Consider the following 23,294-nt stretch of genomic DNA (forward strand, 5'->3'; position numbering starts at 1 on the left):
GAAAGCATGGTCACAGGCTAACCTGATATAGTGGCCTTATGTTGTGATTATTTGCAAGAAAGGGATACTTGTTCATACTCTGCTACAACAGCTTATTACAGATAATATTGATGGTGATAAAAAAAGACAAGAAGCTAGGCATAAATACAATAAGTTCTATTCTGAGGTAAGCAGATAGGTTGATAAGCCTTGCAGCTGATAAATGTTTAACTTTGCACAATAGACTATAATGTACCCAGATCTATTAACAGGAAAACACATCACCGTATCTGCGAGATAATGAAGAATGGCTCTAGCATTTTACATCAATTTGTGCGACGAACCTCACCACCCTGTCTTGTGCTTCTGCTACTGCTTAGAGGAACAGAACTCTGACTCGAAAGTTGCAAATCGGAAAGAGGAACAGAACCCGACTGCGAAAAAATCAAACCAACCGAACTACTAGATGTGCTAGCAGATGAAGGAATCCTTATTAGGCCCTGAAATAAGCTCCGGCTGTAAATCAGGAGAGGAAGAAGGTGCCAATGTAGCCAGTAAAGACCCAACTTGATAAGGAGCAACTGGCATATCAATGAGAGATGATGCTGATGAACTAAATCTTATTGTTCCAACAGGGTGATCGAATTTGCATGTGGACCCAAACTTGCAGTGTCCATTCTGCAAGTAGAAGGAACAAGGCTGCACACCCTGTTTACAGAAAAGAATCAAATCACACCAATTTTTTTTTTTTTTATAAAAAGACTAACTTTTAGGATAGACACTGCATCACAAATCAGTGAAAGTAATAAACTAGCCGTACGAGATAGCATGCTCCAAAAGAAAAGGTGCATGAGATAGCAGCTGCAGTAACAAGGCTGAACAGAAGGTGGAAGAAAAAATAAAAACAAACTAGAACATATTTCCCTATCTGGTCCACACACACAGACATATAGGGGATTCACAAGGTGAAGTATTGAAGACATTATTACCTAACCAATCTTTAAGACTGGGCAAGGTGAAGTCATTAAGAAATTATTATCTAACCAACCTTTTAAGACTACGCCTATCTTCCTGTTATAAACAATGAATGAAAAATAGCAAAATTGAAAATTCCATAAGATCAAGTAGCTGCAATGATAAAATTTACAAAGATATATGATCACTAGGCCAAAAACCTCATTCCCTTCATCACATAGTGGTGTTACAAAGCATAAGACATTACAAGATTGCTATAATAAAATTTACAAAGATATATGATCAGTAATAGTCTATTAGAAATTAGGGGACCATGATAACTATAGTGAGAACTTGCAAAGTTTGGTTTGGAATAGCATTCTTATAACTCTATTTCCGTTGAAACACTACAACTTTTTTTTTTGGGATAAGAATTGGAGGTCTCGTTAAAACCCCCTTCATACTTCTCAGATTACTGCAGAGTATTCCGATAAGTAGCGGAGGAGAAAAAGAGTACCTCAGATTTTATTCCAACAGAAAATATACTATCAGGCAAATACAACAATTCGAAGAATCATTTTCTAATAGACATTAGACACATACAACTCAAATAGATATATGCATGTTTCTTGATCAGGCCAAGTTGTTAAGAGTGAGACAGCCACCACTGGATTACGAAGGTGCAAATAAGAACATCAGTATATAAAGTTACAATTAAATCGAACCCAAGTTTTTTCTAACAAAAAACATACTAAAAATATTAAATAAGATAATAAAATCTTGATGATGTCCTCATACAAGGCATAGGAAACTTCAGTGGAGCTAGGTTGCCTAATTTAATAAACCTCCTAGTTGCTGCAAAAAGACATGCTACTCCCTACCATAAATTTCTAGCAGCTTTCAGATGATCTAACTTTTTTTTTTTTTTGATAGGAATTGTAGGCCTCATTAAAAAACCCCTTCTTGAATAAGGAACTTATAATGAGTTCCTTCATCAGAGGAAGGAGGAAAAGAGTGCCTTAAACTTCATTAATGAAAATACATAAGATTACAACAAGAAGATAAGCCCCTTACAACAATTTGAAAATCCCAACATAAAATACCCCTAAGACACACTGTAATTAGCCAATGGCGGATTTAGCCAACCCATCAGCCTCAATATTGGCTGTCCGAGCAACCCATCTAATAACACCCTCAACTTCTTTTAGCTTAATTGTTATGTTCCTTACAAGAATGACAAAAATCTGAGGGCAGAAAGTTTTGGTCAAAAGAACATTAAAAACATTCAGAAGCCTCAACTAAAGTGCTCCATCATTGCCTTCACTAGGGATCAATTCTAATATCAAATGATAAGTTACAACCCTACCACACATTCTCCTCAGAAGAATATTTCTCTTTATCCAAAACTAATTATGAAACTTCGACAACCTAAGTCATCTAGTAAGCAATAATTAGATTCATGAGTTCTGAAGGCCAGCAAAAAGCCTTCCACAGCAGGTTATTTGCAGGTGAAACAATAAAGCTGTTGAATGTGTACGAAGAAATCTCAAATCCATTAATGATGACCATTATTGAAGCCTTCTCGTTCCTTACACTTGAGCTCAAAAGGCTGTCACGTCCTTTCTTTCCTATCTAAGGAACAAAACTATCAGCTCCATGGTAGATAAATTAAAAAACAGAATGTCAGACTTCTGGGGCAGTCACTCAATGTCAATTCCAGAGATTTTTTTTTTTATAAGAGTTGAAGGCCTCATTAAAAACTCCCTTGATCAGCGGAAGGGGGAAAAGAGCGCCTTAGTTTTTATTGAACAATAGTAAAATTACAACCTACAGGAAGCAGAATCGAAACAAAACAGACCACATCATATTCAGGTAATAGCAGCCTTTGCTAAACCATCAGCATCTATATTTGCTGATCTTGCAACCCATCTAATAACCCCCTCCAAAGCTCTAAGATTAACAACTATATCTCTAACAATAACAGCATAAACAACTGGGAATGACTCAACATTATTGATCCAGTCCACTGCCACCTTACTGTCACTCTCAATAAGCAGCCTTTTTAATAGCTTTGAGTTCCATCAGTGGAGCCCGAACCAGCAGACTCCTTGAAGGAGCCTAGAATTGACAACATGATCCCTAAGGAGCCTAGAATTGACACCACCAAGACCACTTTTCTTCCAATCACTGGTGGTGGCAGCATCAACATTCAATTTAATGAAGCCCAAGGGAGGAGGGGTCCAAGGGACAATAGGTGACTTACAGTAATTGTTAGATGCACAAGAATTCCCTAATGAAGGATCGGAAATTAGAGAATCCTTAGGAATAAAAATCTCCTTATACTTAGCTAAGAACCAAGAAGCAAGCCTGAATCTTGCTAGGAAAAATAATTCTGTCTGATCAAGCTTCCCCCCTTCAAAAACAATATAATTCATGACTTTCCAAACTGTCCACAGAACAGCCACAGGGATGAAATTCCAAATAGCAGAATCTTCCAGAGGTATTTCCAATATATTAATATAAGAAAACTTACTTTAAGAAAGCAAGATTTAGAAGTCAAGATCCCTATAAAATCCAAGTCTAACAAAATGTCATCTTGAGCATAAAACACAAGATAAAGAACAAAATAAAGACAGAGATTAAAAGTGTTCACATACTGGACGCAAAGGAAGTCCCATTGGGTTGAGGGCGCAATTTGTTCGTGGCACAACCCTGTCTCTGGGATGATGATACCTACAAGATGATCCAAATTTACAGTCACCGGTTCTCAAATAGTATTGGCATTCAGGTTCACCGGGTCTCTCTGGAAATGTTCGTTCCTTCTGGTTACTTCTTGAAGGGCCAGTAGATGGCAAGGAAGGATAGGGTCCTGCAAGTGAGGGTGTTGAAGAAGATAGCTGTGTTAGTCCATAGAGAGAAGTTGCTCCAACAGCAGGTTGTGCACCAGGAGAGAGTACCGGGCTTACGGGTGCCTGCAAAAAGTAAGTCAGAAACAGCTTCAGGCATCCCATATACTTCGTTATTATCATAATGCAACAATACTGATTATCCTACCGAGTAATGACTCCAACCCGGAATAGGAACCACTCCAGGGGAAAACAGCACTGGACCATAAGCCCCTTGAACATATGAACCAGGCATTAGTGGAGGCCTTGCCACTCTCACACTGGTTGATGCTCCCCCATATTGTTCAGGCACAGGAACTGAAGGAGACTGCACCGACTGATAAAATTGAGGTGCAGATGCTGGCATTGACGTACCAGCTGGCTGAGGATGATGGAATTTACAAGTAACACCAAATTTGCACTGTCCCATTTTCAAATAGTAGGAGCATTCTTCCTCACCCTGTTAATAAATGCACATTAAAGCTTTTCTTGATGCTTTTAAGAATACTCAAATAGATATATACAAATTGAGAAAGAAAATATAAGAACAGATCAACCAAACCGGTCGTAACGGATATCCATATATATTCAGAGGAACATGGCTAAAGGATCCACCTCCGTGTTTTGGATGGTGAAACTTACAGGATGCACCAAATTTACAAGTCCCAGTTTTTAAATAAAACTGCAAGAACCACATACACACAAGTTAGGTAAATAAAGAAAAATTCTTTGAAGCATTATTTAGCAAAGGGGTTGATTCATTAACAAAAATTTTGCATTTTCCCATAAATGTTTTTTCCTTAACCTGGCATGCAGGTTCCCCTGGCCGTTCAGGGTACTCCCCTGTAGCTCTTACGGCAGCCTCAACCTAAATGGTATGACAACCAAATAAATGTGTAACTAAACTCTGACAAGAGGCTTAAAGCCAAGTACAAGAGGAAAAAAAGTAATCAGCCAAGACATCTGACAGATCATTAAGAACTAGTATAAGAGGGGCTACTCGTATTACCAGTTTTAGAGAAGATGGTGAAGAAACTCACATAGACATAAGTTGCAGGCAATTTGTTTCCGGAGCAGAAGGTGTCAATCATAACTTGTAAATTGAAGTATTTAGTTTCTATTTTGAGAGAAATATCAAATTAGAAATATTATCTCTATCAACGTCCCTATAAGTTATAACTTATAAGCATCAAATTCTTGCATTGTAGCGGCATATAAATGGGGAAAATTGCTTCATTTATCAACTACTATTGTGATAAGTTCCTTATTCCTACTGCATTTTGTACTTACATAGTAAACATGAAATTGTTAAACTAAGTTCACTTAGTTACACCCCATCTGTAGCTGTTAACAGTCAAATGCAACAGCATCAATAAATATTCTTCATTCTATTCCATTAACCAGCATCAGTAAAACAGTTAGTTAAACAAAAGGAAAACCCCAATTATTGAGGCAAATGATAGAAGGATTTACACTAACCGCGGCACGGTTGTGAGGGTGATTGTAACGGCACCTACTACCATACCCGCATAGACCGGTTCGCATGTAGTAAACACAGTCAGGTACCCCGGGCCGTTCCGGGTACGATTCGGTACCCCTCAACGACAATTGCCACATTGATTCTGCATTTACACCAAAGAAATAATAATCAAACGCCTAATTCACTCTCCGCAAGGTAAATCCCCTAAATCCCCAGATAAAAATAAGCTTTAGCGAAGTGATATCGTTACAATGCGGGTAGAAAACCGGGGGGGAAACCATAACGGTAAATACCTTCCAAGCCAGTTCCGGGACCAGCAGGACTCCATTCGGGCCGATGAACCGATTGCGACCCGTTCTGTGTCGGGTTTCGACCGTACAACTCCATCGAAACGGGTCCTATTTTTGTTTGGGGGGTTCTGTTACTTCTGAATACCTAAACGACTACACAAAAAATAAAATAGAAATAGAAATGAAGGTTCTACAGAGAACAATGGAAGGTTCTAGAATGATCGTAGAGAGGTCAATCGAGGTGGAAATAAGTTGAGAAACGATAAGGAGGAAGAAGAGAGATAGAGATTCTTAGTTCTTCTTCCCAGTATTTGAGCTTCTCTCTCTCTCTCTCTACTCTCTTCTCACCCTTTCTATCTAATACCGTACGTCTGGGTTCGGGCCCTTTTTTTAGCTTAGTTTATTTATGGCTTAAATACAAGATAAGTGATCATACTATACCATTTTACACGGATTGATACTTAAATTATAAACGTTATCATTTTAAATATCTTGTAACGTTTGTAATAATAGGGTAATCTTAGAAAAAAAATTTAAACTTCAAAATATTTTATTCTCGAAAAAGTTTCAATTTTTTCTAAAATACTAAAAAAACCCAAACTTTTAAAATCTTATATTCTAGTCTTATTTACTTCAACTGCAGGTAATCTCCAATCATCATTCACCGACGATCGGCCATCCGTATAACGACCTATTGATCGGTCACAACCCTTACTATCATCTCAAAACCTAAAATTTTCAAATTTCTACGTTTTCAATCCATGATCTCTAAAATCCCAAATATTCAATCTCTTAAATTCCTTTGGTCAATCGTGACAATTAGTCATTTAACTGACTGTGGCAGATCGTTTGATTATTTGGTCGGCCATTTGGCATTTAACCGTTTGGTCATGGAAAAACAAGGAGGGAAGCCATGGAAAAAAAAATTAACGCGGGTTTATAATAGTTATTACAGTCGATACATTTAAAATAATAACGTTTATAATGTTACACAAATAATTTAAAAATTAATTTGCACACCAATTCGTGAACATCGTATGATTTGAACACTAGAGAACCCATTTGACTCCTGTTGACCAACGCTCCGACTATTGTTGCAACTGAGTCAAAGCTCCATCCAGCTTTTCCCCTAGCTTCCAATGATTCCTCACATATCTCCATCAACGAATTCATCGTGCTTTCACTCTTCCTGATCCGACACCACGAACACCATCTTCAACACTGTTTTCACTTTGTTTGAATTCTTTATCAGCGCCTGTTTCGCTCTCTCGTTTCACACCATCTTCACGTTTTGCTCCTTTCAATTCTTTCCACTTTACCTATAACAAAAACTAGTTGTTTAGGTGTATCAATATCTAAAAGTACAAGGACATGGCTTTAACCAAATTATCGCAAATTATAAAATGGAATCTCTCTACTACGTACGAGCGTTTCTAAGAAACGATTCCACTGCAAACAAGACCTCACCACTACGCCATCTAATGCTGTATCGTTACCTAGTGCTGGCCCACTTTTGCAGACAAGGAGAGGTACTAGGTCCTGGAATCCAACTACTCGTACTACCTTGTGTAAATAATTCCTTGAACTTAATCAGGATGACTGCATGCATCAGATTAAGAAGAACAAAGGGTGGGAAAATAAAGGGTTATAATTAGAAAGGACGGAGGCAAACAACGGCCATTACTAATCGGAAATAATAAAGCTCCGGATAGAAACGAGCCGTCGCTCGGAGAGTCATGTAGTTTTGTGACTCTTTGTTTGGGGAGTTGTGTTTTCTGTTAACAAAATGCAGTATACGTGGCTTTGAGAGGAAGGGGTGGCTAGCAAGTTATATTCAGGTCTACTAATAGAATGGACAATTGAGGTTTGAGATTGGAGAGAGTTTATGGGATTGAAAGGGAGGAGAGTTTGGCATGCAACGTTGTTTTGACTTTGTCAATGCATGCCTTTGCCTTCTCCATTGATAATTTGGGGTTAAAGATTCAACTTCAATCTTGGACTAGGAGTGAGTCTGTGAGGAGTGAACACAATCAACTTCGCTTCTCCTTGCCGTGAAAGAGACCTCAGATTTTATATAGAATAATTCACCATTTTTCATTTTGACAGGGGAGTTGAAAGAAGCTGTGAAGAAGAAGACGATATTAATGGGTTTTGACCAATTATTTTGACCGTAGGATTGACGTATTATTTTTTAACGATGAGTATTAAAATAAAATAAAAATTAAATTTTATATATAATTTTGAAAAAAAGTAAAAGTTTAGTTACTAAAACGGATTAAAACAGATAGTTTAGGTACTAAATACATTGTTTACCCAAAAATAAAAAGCGGCTGCTGTGTACAACAAAGACCGGGAAGACTCCCTCCTCTCTCTCTCTCTCTCTCTCTCTCTCCTGTGCTATCAAATTCCAGCCAATGAGATCGAACCTGACTAGAACAAAACAAAGAATCCCAAAACAGACACTAAATCAAAAACAAAATTTCCCCATATCCCTTGTGTTCAAATAGCCATCTTTTTTTTCCTTCTGGAAATTAAGCCGTTTTGAAGTTTCCGTTAGGTGTTCGGGCTTCGTGATCGAGTTTTGGTTTTTGGTCGAAATTAGGGTAAACCCGTCTTTCCCTTTGGTGGATTTTAGGGGTTGTGGAAAATGCTTGGGAGAAACCTGTGGGTTTGGAATAAAATAAAATTTCGTTTGAGAACTTGGTAATTTGGGGGTGAGATTTAGCTTTGTATTTGAATTTTGTCGTTGAATGATTTCGTTAGGGAGTAACGATGCGAGGAAGGGGCTAGGCCTAGGGTTGGGTGGAAGAAAAATGGAAGAGGATGACCTTGAGAAAGGAGAGTCTTGCTCCTACAATAACAATAAGGATGATTATGATGCCTCCACTGATCCTGAAGCTGATCTATCTTCTCTCGCTTACATAGTAGGAATTTCTTGCTCTCCCTTTTCTTTATTAACCGTTTAGCTTAGCTTTCCTTTTTCACCAATGTTTAATTATATTGTATTGACTTTTTTGGTTGAGTTTTAGTTTCAAAGTTTAGATTGTTATTGTTTAAGTGCAATGTTGGATATTGGAATTTGGAACTTTAATTTAGATGTGGTTACTGCTAATTTGTGCTCCTTTTAGAAATATAAGGTATGGACTGGACGAATGGCATTTTGGTTTTTCATTAAAATATTTGGATTATTGTTTAGTTCATGATGGGGATATTTAGTGGTTTAATTAAGGGAAGATAATTGTTTTCAGTCTCTATGTCTAATCTTGTCATGGATGAAGCTTTTTTAATGTCGTGTAGTAATGGGTTTTGGAATTTTTGACTTTTTGGGTGTGAATTGGAGTATTGGACGCCTGCCTAGTGGAGAAAGCTTTATTCGCAGATTTCCGTGTAAGGTTGGTGATGATTAATGATGGTATTCTTGACTGTTATGCTGGGGATTTTGTAATTGGAAATAGGGAGAGTAAGATTCAAGCACATTCATTAGCATATGGAGTTAATGTAGTGCTTCTAGAGGATTAGGCACTAAGGCACTAACTCTAAAATGTAGTAATTTATCCTTTCTAAATATCTTATCACTTGTCTGATACTTGTTCTTTCCTTCCACTGGTTTTATGATCACTTAGTGATATGTGGTTACTGTACTATGTTTGAAGGATGAAAAACTTCAACATGTTCTTGGATATCTTCAAAAAGATTTTGAAGGTGGAGTTTCTGCAGAGAATCTGGGTAAGTCAAAACAATAAGAGAATCATGTTCTTATGAGGTCAAGAGTCACCACAAGTTGGAGTTTATAAATTTAAATTGATGATTTTGGAATTTTTGCCATTGCCCAGGGGCAAAATTTGGTGGTTATGGATCATTCTTACCTACTTATACACGTTCTCCTAGTTGGCCTCACCCAAAGAGTCCACCAAGTCAGAGCTGCAATGCATCCATATCTCCAAAAAAAACGGCGTATTGGGCTAGTGGGTCACTGTCACGGAAGGCTGGACCACCACCTATAAATTTTGGAACCCTCCCTGCTTTGAAGGCATCGTTTGCGAAAGATTCAATTGAACAAGAGGTCAGCATAACACCTGCTGGTGCTGATGAGCTTGCCTCCAGGCGTGAATCTGCAAATAAAAAAGCTGCCAATATGCCAGACCAGAAAATATTGAAGGTGCGAATCAAAGTGGGGCCAGACAACTTGTCGACACAAAAGAATGCCGCAGTCTACAGTGGTCTAGGCCTTGGTGTCTCGCCATATTCCTCACTGGATGAGAGCCCTTCAGGAAGCGAAGGGATGTATCGGGAGACTCAAGAGGCATTGTTTGAATCTCTAACCAGTATTCTTCGAGTAAATTTTCTATCTACAATTTTTTTATTCTTCTCATAAAAAGAATGTTGATTTTCTTGTATCTTGCATTTGATGTACACAAAGTGATCTGAATACATTTTTTTTCTGAATATTTTGTGCAGTTTATGACTTCCTTCCCACTAGCCGGTGAGGCTCTACTATCACCTCTCCCTGATCATCTTCTTAACTTGATTGTAAAGGAAAAGGCTCCGAAAGAGAATATATCAGATTCTGGGAAGGGTGATGGAATATTGTTGGGAGACAAGAAATCGAAGTCAGAGGAGAAAAAGGATTTTCCCACAGAAAGGAAGAGTAGCAATAACAGGGATATGAGGAATGGCAATGTTGCAGTGTCAAAGAAGGAAGTAGATGTCAACATATTGGCTTGTGAGGAGCTTGTTTCAAAAACGTTGAAGCTTCCTCTCTTATCTGATTCATATTCTGCTGTTGCCAAGGTAAAGAATAAGAGCATAGAAAGAAACAAAGGTTTCCATGATGTAGCTGAGGAGTCTGTGGAGCCAAAACTTATCCAAGAGATTGGCTGGGAGAATCCAAGGGCTGGGTCAGCTCTAGATATTGAAGTGGTAGATCCCCTCAATCCGAACGTCATCCAGAGAGTGACTTCGCATGAGCAAGACACTATGAAGTTGCCTTCTGCAAAGGAGCATGCCTCGTCTGGTAGAAAAAGAAAACCAAAAGGTAGTCACAGTAATGCCAGTCCAGATGCAGAGGGAGCAAAAGAAAGCTTGAGGGTGGGTTTGTCTTTGGTGCTGAATAGTAAGCAGACTGCTCATGCGAGCAATTCTACGAACAAAAGGGAATCAGGAGGCAAAAAATCTGACAGGTCATTTCAAAAGGCTGGAGATTTGTATAGAGATGTTTTTGGAGATATTGGAGAATCAGAACGTGAAGAGAACCAAACAAGTTCTTTGGAAATTCTTCCTGATGATCGGCCGAAGATAGCTGATAAGATTGGAAAAAATACATCAGCCATTATCAATGGGCATAGTGATATATTAAGTGTTAACAAAACTGAGGGTGTAATGGTAAATGAATCGAGCCCCAGAGCAACTATGGGTGCACATTCTATCTCAGCAAATGTGAATATTGCCAGACCTTCCCTTGCAACTGCTGCTCCTGTATTGATAAAAGAAAATTGGGTTTGTTGTGATAAGTGCCAGAAGTGGCGTCTTCTCCCGATAAACATAAATCCGGCCGAGTTACCTGAGAAGTGGTTGTGCAGCATGCTTAACTGGCTGTAAGTTCTTTATCATTACCACTTCTATTTTTTTTTATGAATGTTATTAATGGTTGCAAAAACTTTGTTAGATGGATGATCTTGAGACCACAGATGTTGATAGTTAACCTTTGTGATGAATTGTGGCAAGATATCTCTTCTTCATTGCTAAAATCTTCAAAACCTTTTGCCGTTTAAATGTTTAGGCCTGCAATGAATCGCTGCAGTGTTGAGGAGGAAGAAAGTACAAAAGCTGTTTTTGCATTGTATCATGTTCCTGCGAAGAACATGCAGTCATCAACCCGATCTGGAAGCCTGACTGATGTGACTCGATCTCCTGTAATTGTTGAGCCGGATCTAAAGCCTCTAATCAAATGTGATTTTCCTGTTGAGAAACACAAAAATAATCAGAAAGAAAAGCATAAATTGTCGGAACACGGTTCTGATGGAGGTATTATTTTAAGCTTGTACTTATACTTGAAAAACTTATTATTTTAAATTATGTAATGTGTTGCTTTTATAAAACATGCGAATAGGTGATACCAAAACGTCAAAGATAAAAGGAAAAAGGATCACTGATCAAGATTCTTTAAGGCCCCCCAAGAAAATTAAGGGTGAAAAACATCTTTCTGGCGAAGATTGGATGTTTGACCATGCTGGCAAGGGTGGGCCTAGCACAAGTAATGATTTGCCTAGCACATCAGTAGGAAAGGATCAGCCTAAACACAGTCAAAATTTTTCTTTTAAGGATTCGAAGTTGGATAAGGACAGGCAACAAGTGTCTGGTAAAAGACTAAATGATAAAGTCCAGGTTTCCTTAACTGATGGATCATTGGATCCGATGAATTGTGATGGTGTGGAAGTTTCAAGAAAGAGGAAAGTTGATGAACGGGTGAGAAATCACCTCCAGGGTAGCAGAGTACTTGTAAAGGAAGAGTTCAGTGAGAATGACAACAGGAAGGAAAAGAAGGCCAGGGTATCCAAATCTGGAGGGAAGGATTCTTCTGCAAGTAAAAGCAGTGGGAAACTAGAGAAAAAAGGTAAACATACACAGAAGCACCTAAGTGGGCAAGATCTAGCTAGCACTCTGTCTCAGCAAAGATTAGATGGTATGGATTCACTGAAAAGGGATTCTGGATCTGCCCAGCCTTCTTTAGCAGCTACCTCAAGCTCATCTAAGGTTTCTTGTTCACATAAATCAAAATCTGGCTTCCATGAAACAAAAGGCTCATCAGTAGAATCAGTTTCCTCATCTCCTATGAGAATTCCTAATCCTGATAGACTTCAATTAACGAGGAATGTTGCAGGGAAAAACGAGTATTATGATAATGGCCTTTTTGTTTCAGATAGTCCAAGATGTACAGATGGTGAAGATAATGGTGGGAGTGATAAGTTAGGGACAGTAAGGAAGGAAAATACTTCAACTGCAGCTCAACATGGGTCCCTTGAGCCCTTCTTACTTGATAGTCAGGATAAATTTGGTGATCAATCAGGTGGCAGTAAAGCTAAGGCGCCAATTAAGCCTTCCCCTGATACTGGAAAAAGGCAGTTAATGAATGATACTGATGATTATTTAGGAGGCCAAGAGGCCCAATTTTCTGGTAAATCAACGACGATAAATGAACACCATGATGAGGAAACTCAAAATGAAAACTGTAGCAATGCCAATGTCTCTCATTCAAGAAAGTCATGCCAAGGGTTCTCGTGGCCAAAAGACAGGAGTCATAATTTTAAATCTGGTTCAGTTGATGTACAGCAACATCACATGCCTTCATATGACATAAGACCTAGGGACGGTAGAAGTCAGTTTCTAGAGAGGCCTGGAGTAAAGTCTGATGAAATTGAGAATAGATTTGTTGAAAATAAAGAATCTTTGGGAAAATTGTCTGGTGAGATTGGTAAAAGAGAGAATGAATCAAATGGTCAATCAGATGCCAAACCAGTTGCCACTGGAGGTCATGATGCAATGTCTACTGTGAAGCAGAATCCTGTGCAGGGCAGAGACGGTGAAGAATATACAAAGAGGTTTCACTCTGAAAATTCTGATCATGCAGAAATTGCTTCTGAGAGAAGGAAGCCACTATCACTACCACCCCCTGGAGGAATTCGAAATGAGAAGCTGACTCGTCATCCTGATATGGTTTCTGGGTCCCAAAAGCAAAATGGAACTGATGGATCTCAAGCTCATGATGCATTCAAGGTACAGAAACAAATAAAGAAAGCTGATCATCAAAGTGGGAGTCAGCAGAATAGTTCAAGACATACTACAGCAGGTGGACATATGAGGGATGTTAGTGCCCCAAGTCCAATGAGAAAGGATTCCTTAAGTCAGGTAGCTAACAATGCTTTGAAGGAGGCTAAAGATTTGAAGCACCTGGCTGATCGTGTGAAGGTTGTCTTGTTTTCTTTCCCTTTGTCCCAGCCTAGCATTTTTTTTAAATTTCTTTTAAACATTCTTATTTTTAATTTCTTTTAAACATTCCTTCAGAGTTCTGGATCAAATGGGGAGAGCACGGCACTTTACTTCCAGGCAGCACTGAAGTTTCTTCATAGTGCTTCTCTACTAGAATCTTGCAACAATGAGAATACCAAAAATGGCGAGATGTTGCAATCAGTGCAAATTTATAGTAGCACTGCAAAACTCTGCGAGTAAGTAAAATATTAGGTGCTCTGGTTTGCGTTCTCTTACTTTTGTAATCCTAAGTTGCTATACATTTGTTGGAGCTTGATCTTGTATTAGTTGAAAAAATTCCCGCAACTTGGAAATCTTTTGTTCTTGCAATTTTTTTGGATGATTTCAGTTTTTCTGGTACTTGATTTTATTTCTGTTTGTTTACCAATCAATATTCAGGTTCTGTGCCCATGAATACGAGAGATTGAAGGACATGGCTGCTGCTTCTTTGGCCTACAAGTGTATGGAGGTGGCTTATATGAGAGTTATCTATTCCTGTCATGCCAATGCAAGTAGAGATCGGCATGAGTTGCAGGCAGCTTTACAAATGGTTCCTCCTGGTAATTCAAAGAACCGTCATTATAGTGGTTGATACCCTTCCTGTTAGTCTGTGTAGCATATAATATTAAATTGTTGTTTACGGGTTCTACCACTTAGTGATTTAGGAGCAGCAGCCTATTATCTTTGGTTTCTTAATTTGTCAAAAGACCCCTGCAGATAAGACAGTTACATGTTAGAAGCATGGATGAAAGTAATTGCACTGCATGGATGGTTAGGTTACTTGCTTAGATACTGTGAATTTGTTCTTTGGCATCTTGACATCTGAGAATCTTCAGAGTTCAGACAGTGTCTTTCTGTTACTCATGTTTATTGGGTTGTCTTTCATTAACTCAGATGTACCTATTTATTCTTCTGTTTTAGGTGGAGGACTTGAGTCTATAAATCATCAGTGTTCTAGTTCGCATTTGACATGCAACATTTGGTTTTGCAAAATGGATATTGTCCTTGTTGGTATGCATGCAAGCACATAGATATTTTCTAGTATGCCTACTCATCAGTCCCTCGGTCTCCCACAGGCCACATCTTTTCAATCACCATTTCTTTTGTTATTTTTCTTTATGGATTAGATTCTTTATGACTAATGTTAATTAATATCCCATTGATTGGGACAAACTGACAAAGTTCATTTTAACTTAGTTTCTTGATGTTGGTGGCGGTTTCATATCAGGTGAATCTACTGCTTCTGATGTTGATAATTTAAACCAACCAACATTATCAGACAAGGCTGCTTTTCCAAAAGGTGTTAATTCTTTCCAGGCTGCCGAAAGTCATATTATTTCTGCTCGAAGCCGTCCTTACTTTGTTCGGTTGCTCAATTTTGTAAGTGTAACTTCCCTTGCATATAATTGTGAGAGTCTAATTCATGTATTTTTATATAGAATGGGAGTCAGGGCAGTCTTCACCCCCCAACCACCACGAAAAAAATAAAATAAATAACAAAAAACAAATATATATCTTCATCCCTAAAATTAATTTTCTTTTGGTTCTAATGCGTAGAAGCTGTTATGGGCTTCTGGTTACTGTATGTTGAAATTGCATGTATCCTAGCAGCTTTATGCATTTAAGCACAGGCTTTTGTGGTTATTTCCGTCAACTGTGTATATTTTTTTTTTGGATTTATTATTATTATTATTATTATCTCTTTCTCACTGTGATATATCATGCCATTCTGTGCTCTATGTTGTGTATATTTAATTTTAGAGACTAATCGCAACTAAAATCAAATGTGATGACTTGCAGGCACAGGATGTAAATTATGCAATGGAAGCTTCAAGGAAATCACGAGCTTCTCTTGCAGCTGCCAGTTCAAGTTTGGGAGGGGCTAAAAGTGGGGAGGCTATATCATCTGTGAAGAAAGCTCTTGATTTTAGCTTCGAAGATTTGGAGGGAGTGCTACGTTTGGTACGAGTGGCAATGGAAGCCATTAGCCATTAAGGAAAAAATCTGGGTGGTAAGGATGGTTGTATACTAGGAGGAAATTTGTTTTGATGGTTTATCCCTTGGCCATGATGGTCTAGATCGGAATAGGAAGAGGGGTTGGTCAGTACTTCCTGATTCGATCCTGAACACTTCCAAGCTTTCAAATGCTTGTTTTGTAACACTCGCTGTACATGTGTGCTATACAAGACAAATCTGGGATTTTCAGTACACATTCTCACTGGCTTCAACTGCTTTCTGACATGGAACGAGCTTTAATTTCCTTAAGATGGTATTGAGGATATGGGATTCATATGGTTTATACACAAGATCGCTCCAAGGTGTATAAAATTATACTAAAAAGAACTTTGGTTGAAGAAATAATTTTGTGTAAACATAGAGATGGAAATTGTAGATTGAGGTGGATTCGTAGAATTTGGGCTCATTGTTCGCCAGCCACAGTTCTAGTTCGCCTGACATCAATTTATACATACTATCTGTTAGAGACCTGTCTAGGACAATACTGGTATATGCAGCAGCATGTGTTTTCTTGGTTCAGGCACTATGAAGCAGAGCACTGTAGTTGGCAATCGCAGGTTTGCTACTCTTACATTCATCCTGCTATAAAAATTAAAGTTCAACATATAAAGTCAATTTTATTTCCTTTTCTGTCTCTGTTTGCTTTAAGTGCCACCGTTGTTTGTGTATGTGCAGGTCAGCTGTTGTAGTGCCTGTCATTGTATATACTTGAGAGAAAATATACCCAAAAAAATACCCGGTGGTACTAGAGATCCAAAAAAGGTTGATGGAGTTCTTTATTTTCTTATCTTCCCTTTAAAGGTTGGTATGCTCTCTGTTTTTGATTGTTTCATATTTTGGCATACCATTGTTTCCAACATTCTTGTTGTCTGTATTATATATGTATGTTCCAGTGGCCATTATTGTTCTTTTTCTGAATATACATCAAGGAGTTTACTTATCATTAGAATTTTGAAAAATATAATATATCTTACTTATCATGTTTGTAGAATGTACTGTTTCGAATCTATTCGTTCACCCGTTGTGCACTCCGATGGGTTCTAATTTAACAATATGATTTGGTTTCAGGTTGAACAATATGTGCAGTTGCATAAGCAGCGAAAAGCTGGTTATGATCAAACCATTGTAGCAAAATTGTGACTTGGTCTTTTACCTTTTGTGTCATTATTGTTGCTATTTCACTGCAAAACTGTCTATATGCAACTCAAGGTGGCATTTATATAACAAAATTTTGAACTTAAATTACTGCCTTTTTCTGTGTATATAGCAATGACATTTATTTCAACTCTGATCAATAAAATTGGGGCTGTTTTTGTTATTATTATTTCGGTTGCAAATAGAATTTGGTAAAATACACCAGAGGTTATTAAATTATGTTTAAATGATTGTTTTGGTCATTGAACATTAGAAATTTTTTACTCTGCTACTATATCTCTTTCACATGCTGAAACATTTTTGAAGTTTGTCAGTAGTCACTATTTATTTTATTATTCACACTTACTATTCAAGGCACCAAACCTAAAGGGAATAAGGTAATTATAAGTCTTAGTATTAAATTGTTTCTGTATTATGTGTTCTTGATTTAATTATTTTTTAATTACTATTTTGTTAAGTTCGTAAAATTTGAACATCCCAAAGCTTAAACACTTCGTGATTATTTATTAAAACTAAAGAAAATAGTACTTTATGTGTATGGTTTTTCTTTTAATCTTACTGTTTTTGTCAAAATAAATAAATAAAGATGATGTCAAAGTCATTACATATACCACGGCGATCCCTGTTCAATGACGATCACAAACATTGGCCAATATATGCCACCTGCAACAAAGCAAGGCACTAGACATAATGTTATTGAGTTTAGGGTTTAGGGTTTACTCGGAATAGACTCGTAGAAGGTATCCGACATGCATCCTTTTTGTTCCTCTTGAAGTAATCTGCAGTGTATATAGGGTTTATGGCTTTCACCACGTTGGATCGAGTTTGATGAAGTTGTAAACCCCAATCCCACCGATCAATGCGAACCAAATGCAAGTGATTAGCTGCAGATGTCCAAACGATCGTGCCTTCTGATAGAGAATATTTTGCTTCCTTGACGCCTCCCACGGCTGATAAAACATCAAATTATAGAACATAAATAACATTTAAAACTAATTTATGAACATAATTATATATATATATATATATTATCACGCTTTTAAGAGGTGAAAAGCATTAATTCTATATCAGCCATATTCAATGAATCAATGATCATTAACAAATCTCATATCCCAAGAAGCATTGTTAAACTATGATATGATTTGATCATATCCCAGGAACCAAAAGCGTTCGCTTGAAGATATTGGGTGGTTCAGTTCAAGGCTCGGTGGTGAAGGCGTTTTAAGTGGCATTTCGGTCAAGTGCTCTCTAGTGTTGTTCGGCTAACGTGGAAGCACAGATTAAGAATTGGTATTGCTGGTTCGGGTCGGATTATTAGTAGTGCAACGGCACTTTGTTTTATGTTTAGTGGCTTGAATATGATATGCTGTAGGGGTGCCCTTGTTGATATTACTGTTCTCTTCAGCGGCATTGGTTTGGAGGTGTAATCAATTCTCGGTATGTTGTGTCTGGGCTGGTTAGTTACTCTGTAGGATAGTTTCATTTGCATAAGTGTCCTCCCAGAGGTTGATAGAAAGAAGAGAGATAAAGCTGTAAGAAGAAGAAGAAGGTCCTCCCAGAGGTTGTTATACCTTTGGTTCTGCTGTAGTAGTTTCCAAGTTCTGTGGTTGCGGCTTCGTTGTCTGTTTATAGTTTTCAACTCTTGTCTAAACTGGGAGTTGTGCTTTTCGATCAGTGGGATGTCATTGTGGGGGTGATGTTTTCTGGTTATACTTGTTTCACGTGCTATGGTTGTATTCTCTTACTTAGTACTCTTTTCCATTTCCTCCGATTAAGTTAGGGAGATTTTTAACGAACTCGTAAGTAAAATTTTATCATTTGATTAATAAATAAAATGATATTTGCCAAGAAAAAAAAATCATATTATTTAGTCGTCTCCAATGGGCAATGGATGATGGCAGCTGTGACTTTGTAGATGGTAATACATATCATTTTAGTGAATTTTAATTAATGTATCTTTTACTATGGATAATTACCACCCAACTAATTGTCATGGTTTAATAAAATTATATATTCAATTTTAATTACAAGTACAATGTTGGACCGTTAGCTACGAATTAGTATGCCTCGTATTGTAACACCCCAAAAACTGATCTAATAATTTTTCGATTTTGATGATTGAGAATTTTTTATTACTTTTTTAGTCGAATCAAATTTTGGAATAAATTTATTTAAATTTGGAATGTAAGAAAAGTTTGGAAACCCTTTTTATGCGCATGTTTTGTTAAAGGACCCAAGTCTGGTGAATGATGTCCGTCTAGTAGTTTCAAAATTCGGAGAGGCCTTAGGCAAGGTTGCCCACTATCCGAAAATCCTTAAGAGTGTTTGAAGTCGTTGCTGGTCTGAAGCTAAACATGAAGAAATCTTCCCTTTTCGGGATCAATGTCGAAGATAGGCACATTCAAGGGTGGGTTGCCCACTTCACTTATGGCTGGGGAAAACTGCCTACTGTATATCTTGGGCTCCCATCAGGAAGAGTGAGCAATTCTCCAGATATTTGGAAGCCGATCATTGAAAAAGTTCGTCTGAAGATAGGAGGGTGGAACGGTAAATACCTCCCTCTCCTTTGGAGGACGGATAACCTTGATAAAGTCGGTTCTCTCCAATCTCCTAATGCAATTCCTATCTTTGTTTAAAATGCCCGCTTCGGTAGAATCGGAGCTAAACAGATTGGTTGCAAAGTTCTTATGGAGGTCGGATTCGAATAAGTCGATCCATTGGGTGAAATGGGACAATGTTTGCAGACCAGGAGAATTGGGGGGTCTCGGTTTCTACGATATACGCCTTCGTAACCAAGCACTCCTAAATAAATAGCTATGGAGGTATAGTGTCGAATCTGATTCTTTGCAGAAGAAAGTAGTCAATGCTAAGTATGGGTATGACAATAGATGTTTACCGCTTCGCCCATTCGAGCCAAAAAAACCTTCCTGGGTTTGAAAGAACATTGCTTTACCTTTAACCAAGTCAGATGATCCGTCCTCAAAAAATATCAAGTGTGTCGTAGGCAATGAGAGTTTTCACCTCATAATTTTTGCTGGGTTGTCTCGAAGTCTTTAACCGAGAAGGACCCTATTTGGAAATTGGTGTGGGCGAACCTCGCACCCCCGAAGGTTGAAGTGTTTGTCTAGAAATTTGTTCATCACAGAATCCCAACCTTAGTGGAACTTGCCAAGCGCAACGTTGTGAACATCGGGGAGGTTGTATGTATTTTTTGCAAAGCGGACCCGGAATCGGTTGTCCATTTATTCTGTCACTGTATGGCCATTTGGAGTGCATGGCAAAGGTGGTGTAGCTATTGGAATATAAATATGACTGTCCCCGGGAATTATAGATCGTTTATATTTTGCTGGGATCATCAACCTATTCGATCAAGGTATAAGCCAATATGGAGGATGGATCTTTCGGGCTAATATGGACAGCATGGCTATGCAGAAATGAGGCGATGTTCAACAGCAAGGTTCTAAATAGTGCCTAAATCCTTGAGGTAGCCCTTCTCCGAATTGGTATTTGGTGCAACAGCAAATGTCCTTGCCTGGTTCCAAGTGTACAGGATTTTATCAGATGTCCAAATGCTTTGCTGGTTGATTCGTGGTTGAGAGGTAAGTGATCTGTCATCAAATCTTGGTGGGCTTTACCTCTGTAATGGTTTGTGTTCATATCGTGATTGGTGTTAGCCCTCCAAGAAGAGTTGCAGTGATGTCTCCTCAAGGAGATCGGATCATGCTCTATACAATGGGTGGATACTTGCCTTGCTTTCTTTAACTTCTGTGCAGGTGTTGCGTTCACATGGAGCTCCTGATTGTCGTGGGTAGTTTGATTTCTAATGCTGGATTAAACAGGATGTAGGGTAGTGGTGGTTTTATCTTGATAGCTACTGGCATTGATTAGTTTTTTGGGCTGTTGTAGTTGAATTGATTGGACCATATAGTTTCGGAAGGTAGCCTTCAGCTTGTCGTTCTGGGGCGATCTTGCAGTCTGACTAGAATCAATATTTATGCTAGTTTCAGTCTCAAGCTTGTGTTGGCAGCGCATTCTTCCTCTTAGATTATGTAGATATCTCGTGAAGGATTGTTTATTATGTTGGGCGGTCTACTTGTGACGTGAGTTATATATATATATATATCTCGAGATTATTTTGTCGACATCGATTAAGTGCGCTCTTTTTCCTCCACTCTAGGAAATTTTTTTAACAAAGCCTTATCGATTGTCTTGTTTTGTATGCATTAACTTAATAAAATCATACAAAACTCCAATTAAAAAAAAATATGAGATCGGATGTTAAGAACTTTAAGGATTAATTAGAATAAGTCATAATTTGTGGATAAAGTCGAAACATTCAAAAGTTTAAGAATCGACTTAAAATAAAAAAATATAAATTAAAGATATGTGCTGTAATTAATTTAATTTTAAAATATAGATTTTTCTTAATCTTTACGTCGTTTCTCCTGAGTGTCCATGATGACAATAATTGACAAATCTTTAAAAAAACATCGTCTAAATCTATTTGTGCGAGGATCCCTTGTATCTTTATCTAGTATTATGAAAATCTAATATTATAATTTTACTAAAGAATATCTTACTTCGATATAATTAATTATTATTGTGATCGAAGAAAATAACTCAAATATTTTGACACAATTATGTTTCATTGATTAATATTTTCTTTAATTAAGCTAAGGTAATTACAAAGTAGTTTATGTTCTAAATACTCTTAACTATTTGACAATGAACGTTCGATCACCATATTGCGGTCGCTGGTGCGTTCAATGTCGAAAGACTAAGATTTTTCTTTGAACTAATACTACATTGTACTCTTCCTAGATTAATTAAAAAAAAAGCTCTCCTCTAGTATATAAGATAATAATTCAGATTAAATATAGCAACTTAAAGCTTGTTGGCAAAACCAAACCAGCAGAATACAAAGTCACCACCAACACATTACAAGAGCAACAAGAGCTTTACGTACGCTTACATGTCCGTTCTTATTCTGATACTTCTAAATGTGTTAATCACTTATTTAATGCGATAAAAACAAGCTTCCCAAGGCCTTGAAAGCTATATAGATTTAGCTAACTCGAGTGACAGGGGAGTACTATAATATAAAGTCTGGATGCGATAAATGTCGTCTTGGGCAAGGCTCCTTTTGTTAGTTCCATAAGTAAGAGTAGGAAACATGACTGCAGTTGGATCGGTAGTGTGCTCAAGGCCGAGAGTGTGCCCTATTTCATGCAAGGCTCCGGACATCAAATCCAGCTCGTACGCTGCAGACATGAATGAACGTAAAATTTCATGTTAAAAAATATAAAAAAATATATTTAAATTATATGAGAATTTAAATTTTTTTTGAAGACGATTACAATTGGGGTAAGATTTAACACTCCAATACGTGTGGTCAATATCAAGGAGAAGCGTCCCATTAGGTGGATAATAGCCAAAACCATAATTCGGTGTGTTCAGTGTAGTGAACGAGATTTTGATATCGGCATTCTCGCCCGGGTATATCCTTTGGAACCCGAACTTCGGGACGTAGCGTTGCCATTCTCGGAATGCCGCATCGATGGCGGCGGCCACCGCGTTGACATCTAGATTCGGCGGAGTAGAGGAAGTGGACGTGTAACCGTAGGTCAACGGGGAGTGCATCCATTTCCCACTGGAAAGGGCGTGCTTGGCTTCGAAATTGAACGGGCTATCGAGAGTCGCCCGGCCGATGTCGTCCAGGCTACCGCTGCTTCTTCTTGGGCCTTGCTCGTCATTTCGATGAGATTCGAGTGATACAGGCCTCGAATTCACTAGGAAAGGTTGCAACAGGAGAAACGTGAGAAATGCTCCGAAAAGTTGATAGAATAATTTAGCTGCCATTGCAAGTTTATGTGTTTAGGTTGTTCGTTCTTGGTGTTTGCTTCGATCCTTATTTATACCTAAAAAATGTTAATTAGTTACTTGGTTCATCTTTGTTTTCATTCCCTCGCAGTAAATTTAATATGTGAATTTTAAAATTTATTCGAATTTAAAGTGTTTTTTTATTAAGGTATATCCGTTCTAAATACTCTCAATTATTTTTTTTTGCTCGGTAAATATGATTTTATTAATAAAGATCATCGGCAACCATTTGATAATGAACGTTCAATCATCTTGTTGTAATCACTTGTGCTCGAACTTGTGACTTTTAAAAATAATAACGATTCCTTTAATCACTGAGATAAATTGATTCGTGTACTTTACGAAAGTTAGGTAGGGCAAAATGGTATATATATGCATGCCAAGTAACCCTAGATATAAAAACAACCGGGATAGAGTTATATCTCTAAAATATTTTAGTTAATAATAGCCGTTAAATTTATAAAAAGAAAATAAAATATTTTTTTTAAAACATGAACTGCGGAACTTTATTGAAGAAATAAAATCAATTGGTTCTAGCCGTCAACACTAAGAAATGAAAATAACAAAACTGAAATTAATGTATACATAATGAAAATAGGATTAATTAAAGAGAGTGTTAAAATATTCAAC

The 23,294-nt window shown here is 37.7% G+C and overlaps 2 protein-coding genes and 1 pseudogene across 3 annotated transcripts; 1 reads left to right on the forward strand and 2 right to left on the reverse strand.

Moving 5' to 3' along the window:
• Positions 1-5,947, reverse strand: LOC120130500 (annotated as a pseudogene).
• A 2,047-nt stretch (positions 5,948-7,994) lies between these two features.
• On the forward strand, positions 7,995-15,843 carry LOC120130816 (cysteine-tryptophan domain-containing zinc finger protein 3-like). 2 transcript variants are annotated; one of them, XM_039147972.1, is made up of 10 exons: positions 7,995-8,512; positions 9,242-9,314; positions 9,422-9,924; positions 10,047-11,182; positions 11,368-11,612; positions 11,698-13,553; positions 13,650-13,810; positions 14,013-14,173; positions 14,842-14,993; positions 15,414-15,843. In XM_039147972.1, the coding sequence occupies exons 1-10, from the start codon at positions 8,339-8,341 to the stop codon at positions 15,606-15,608; spliced, it is 4,656 nt and encodes a 1,551-aa protein (XP_039003903.1). In that variant the 5' UTR covers positions 7,995-8,338; the 3' UTR covers positions 15,609-15,843. The 2 variants fall into 2 exon arrangements, with proteins under 2 accessions (XP_039003903.1, XP_039003904.1); XM_039147973.1 differs by lacking the exon at positions 7,995-8,512 and adding an exon at positions 8,873-8,980.
• Positions 15,844-21,640: 5,797 nt separating this feature from the next.
• On the reverse strand, positions 21,641-22,657 carry LOC120130820 (metalloendoproteinase 1-like). The gene is made up of 2 exons (XM_039147977.1): positions 22,142-22,657; positions 21,641-22,045 (listed from the first exon to the last, which is right to left on the reverse strand). The coding sequence occupies exons 1-2, from the start codon at positions 22,641-22,643 to the stop codon at positions 21,840-21,842; spliced, it is 708 nt and encodes a 235-aa protein (XP_039003908.1). The 5' UTR covers positions 22,644-22,657; the 3' UTR covers positions 21,641-21,839.
• Positions 22,658-23,294: the final 637 nt, after the last annotated feature.

This window comes from Hibiscus syriacus, unplaced genomic scaffold, assembly GCF_006381635.1.
Source record: "Hibiscus syriacus cultivar Baekdansim isolate YM2019G1 unplaced genomic scaffold, ASM638163v2 tig00110548_pilon, whole genome shotgun sequence".
Classification (NCBI taxonomy): domain Eukaryota; kingdom Viridiplantae; phylum Streptophyta; class Magnoliopsida; order Malvales; family Malvaceae; genus Hibiscus; species Hibiscus syriacus.

Bases quoted from the DNA above. Each gene is read 5' to 3' on its own strand.
- LOC120130820 (XM_039147977.1), bottom strand. From the start codon at position 22,643: ATGGCAGCTAAATTATTCTATCAACTTTTCGGAGCATTTCTCACGTTT. The intron at 22,046-22,141 runs GTAATCGTCTTC...TCATGTCTGCAG, and splicing joins TGTTAAATCTTACCCCAATT to CGTACGAGCTGGATTTGATG.
- LOC120130816 (XM_039147972.1), top strand. From the start codon at position 8,339: ATGATTTCGTTAGGGAGTAACGATGCGAGGAAGGGGCTAGGCCTAGGG. The intron at 13,554-13,649 runs GTTGTCTTGTTT...ACATTCCTTCAG, and splicing joins ACCTGGCTGATCGTGTGAAG to AGTTCTGGATCAAATGGGGA. The intron at 14,994-15,413 runs GTAAGTGTAACT...GATGACTTGCAG, and splicing joins TTGTTCGGTTGCTCAATTTT to GCACAGGATGTAAATTATGC.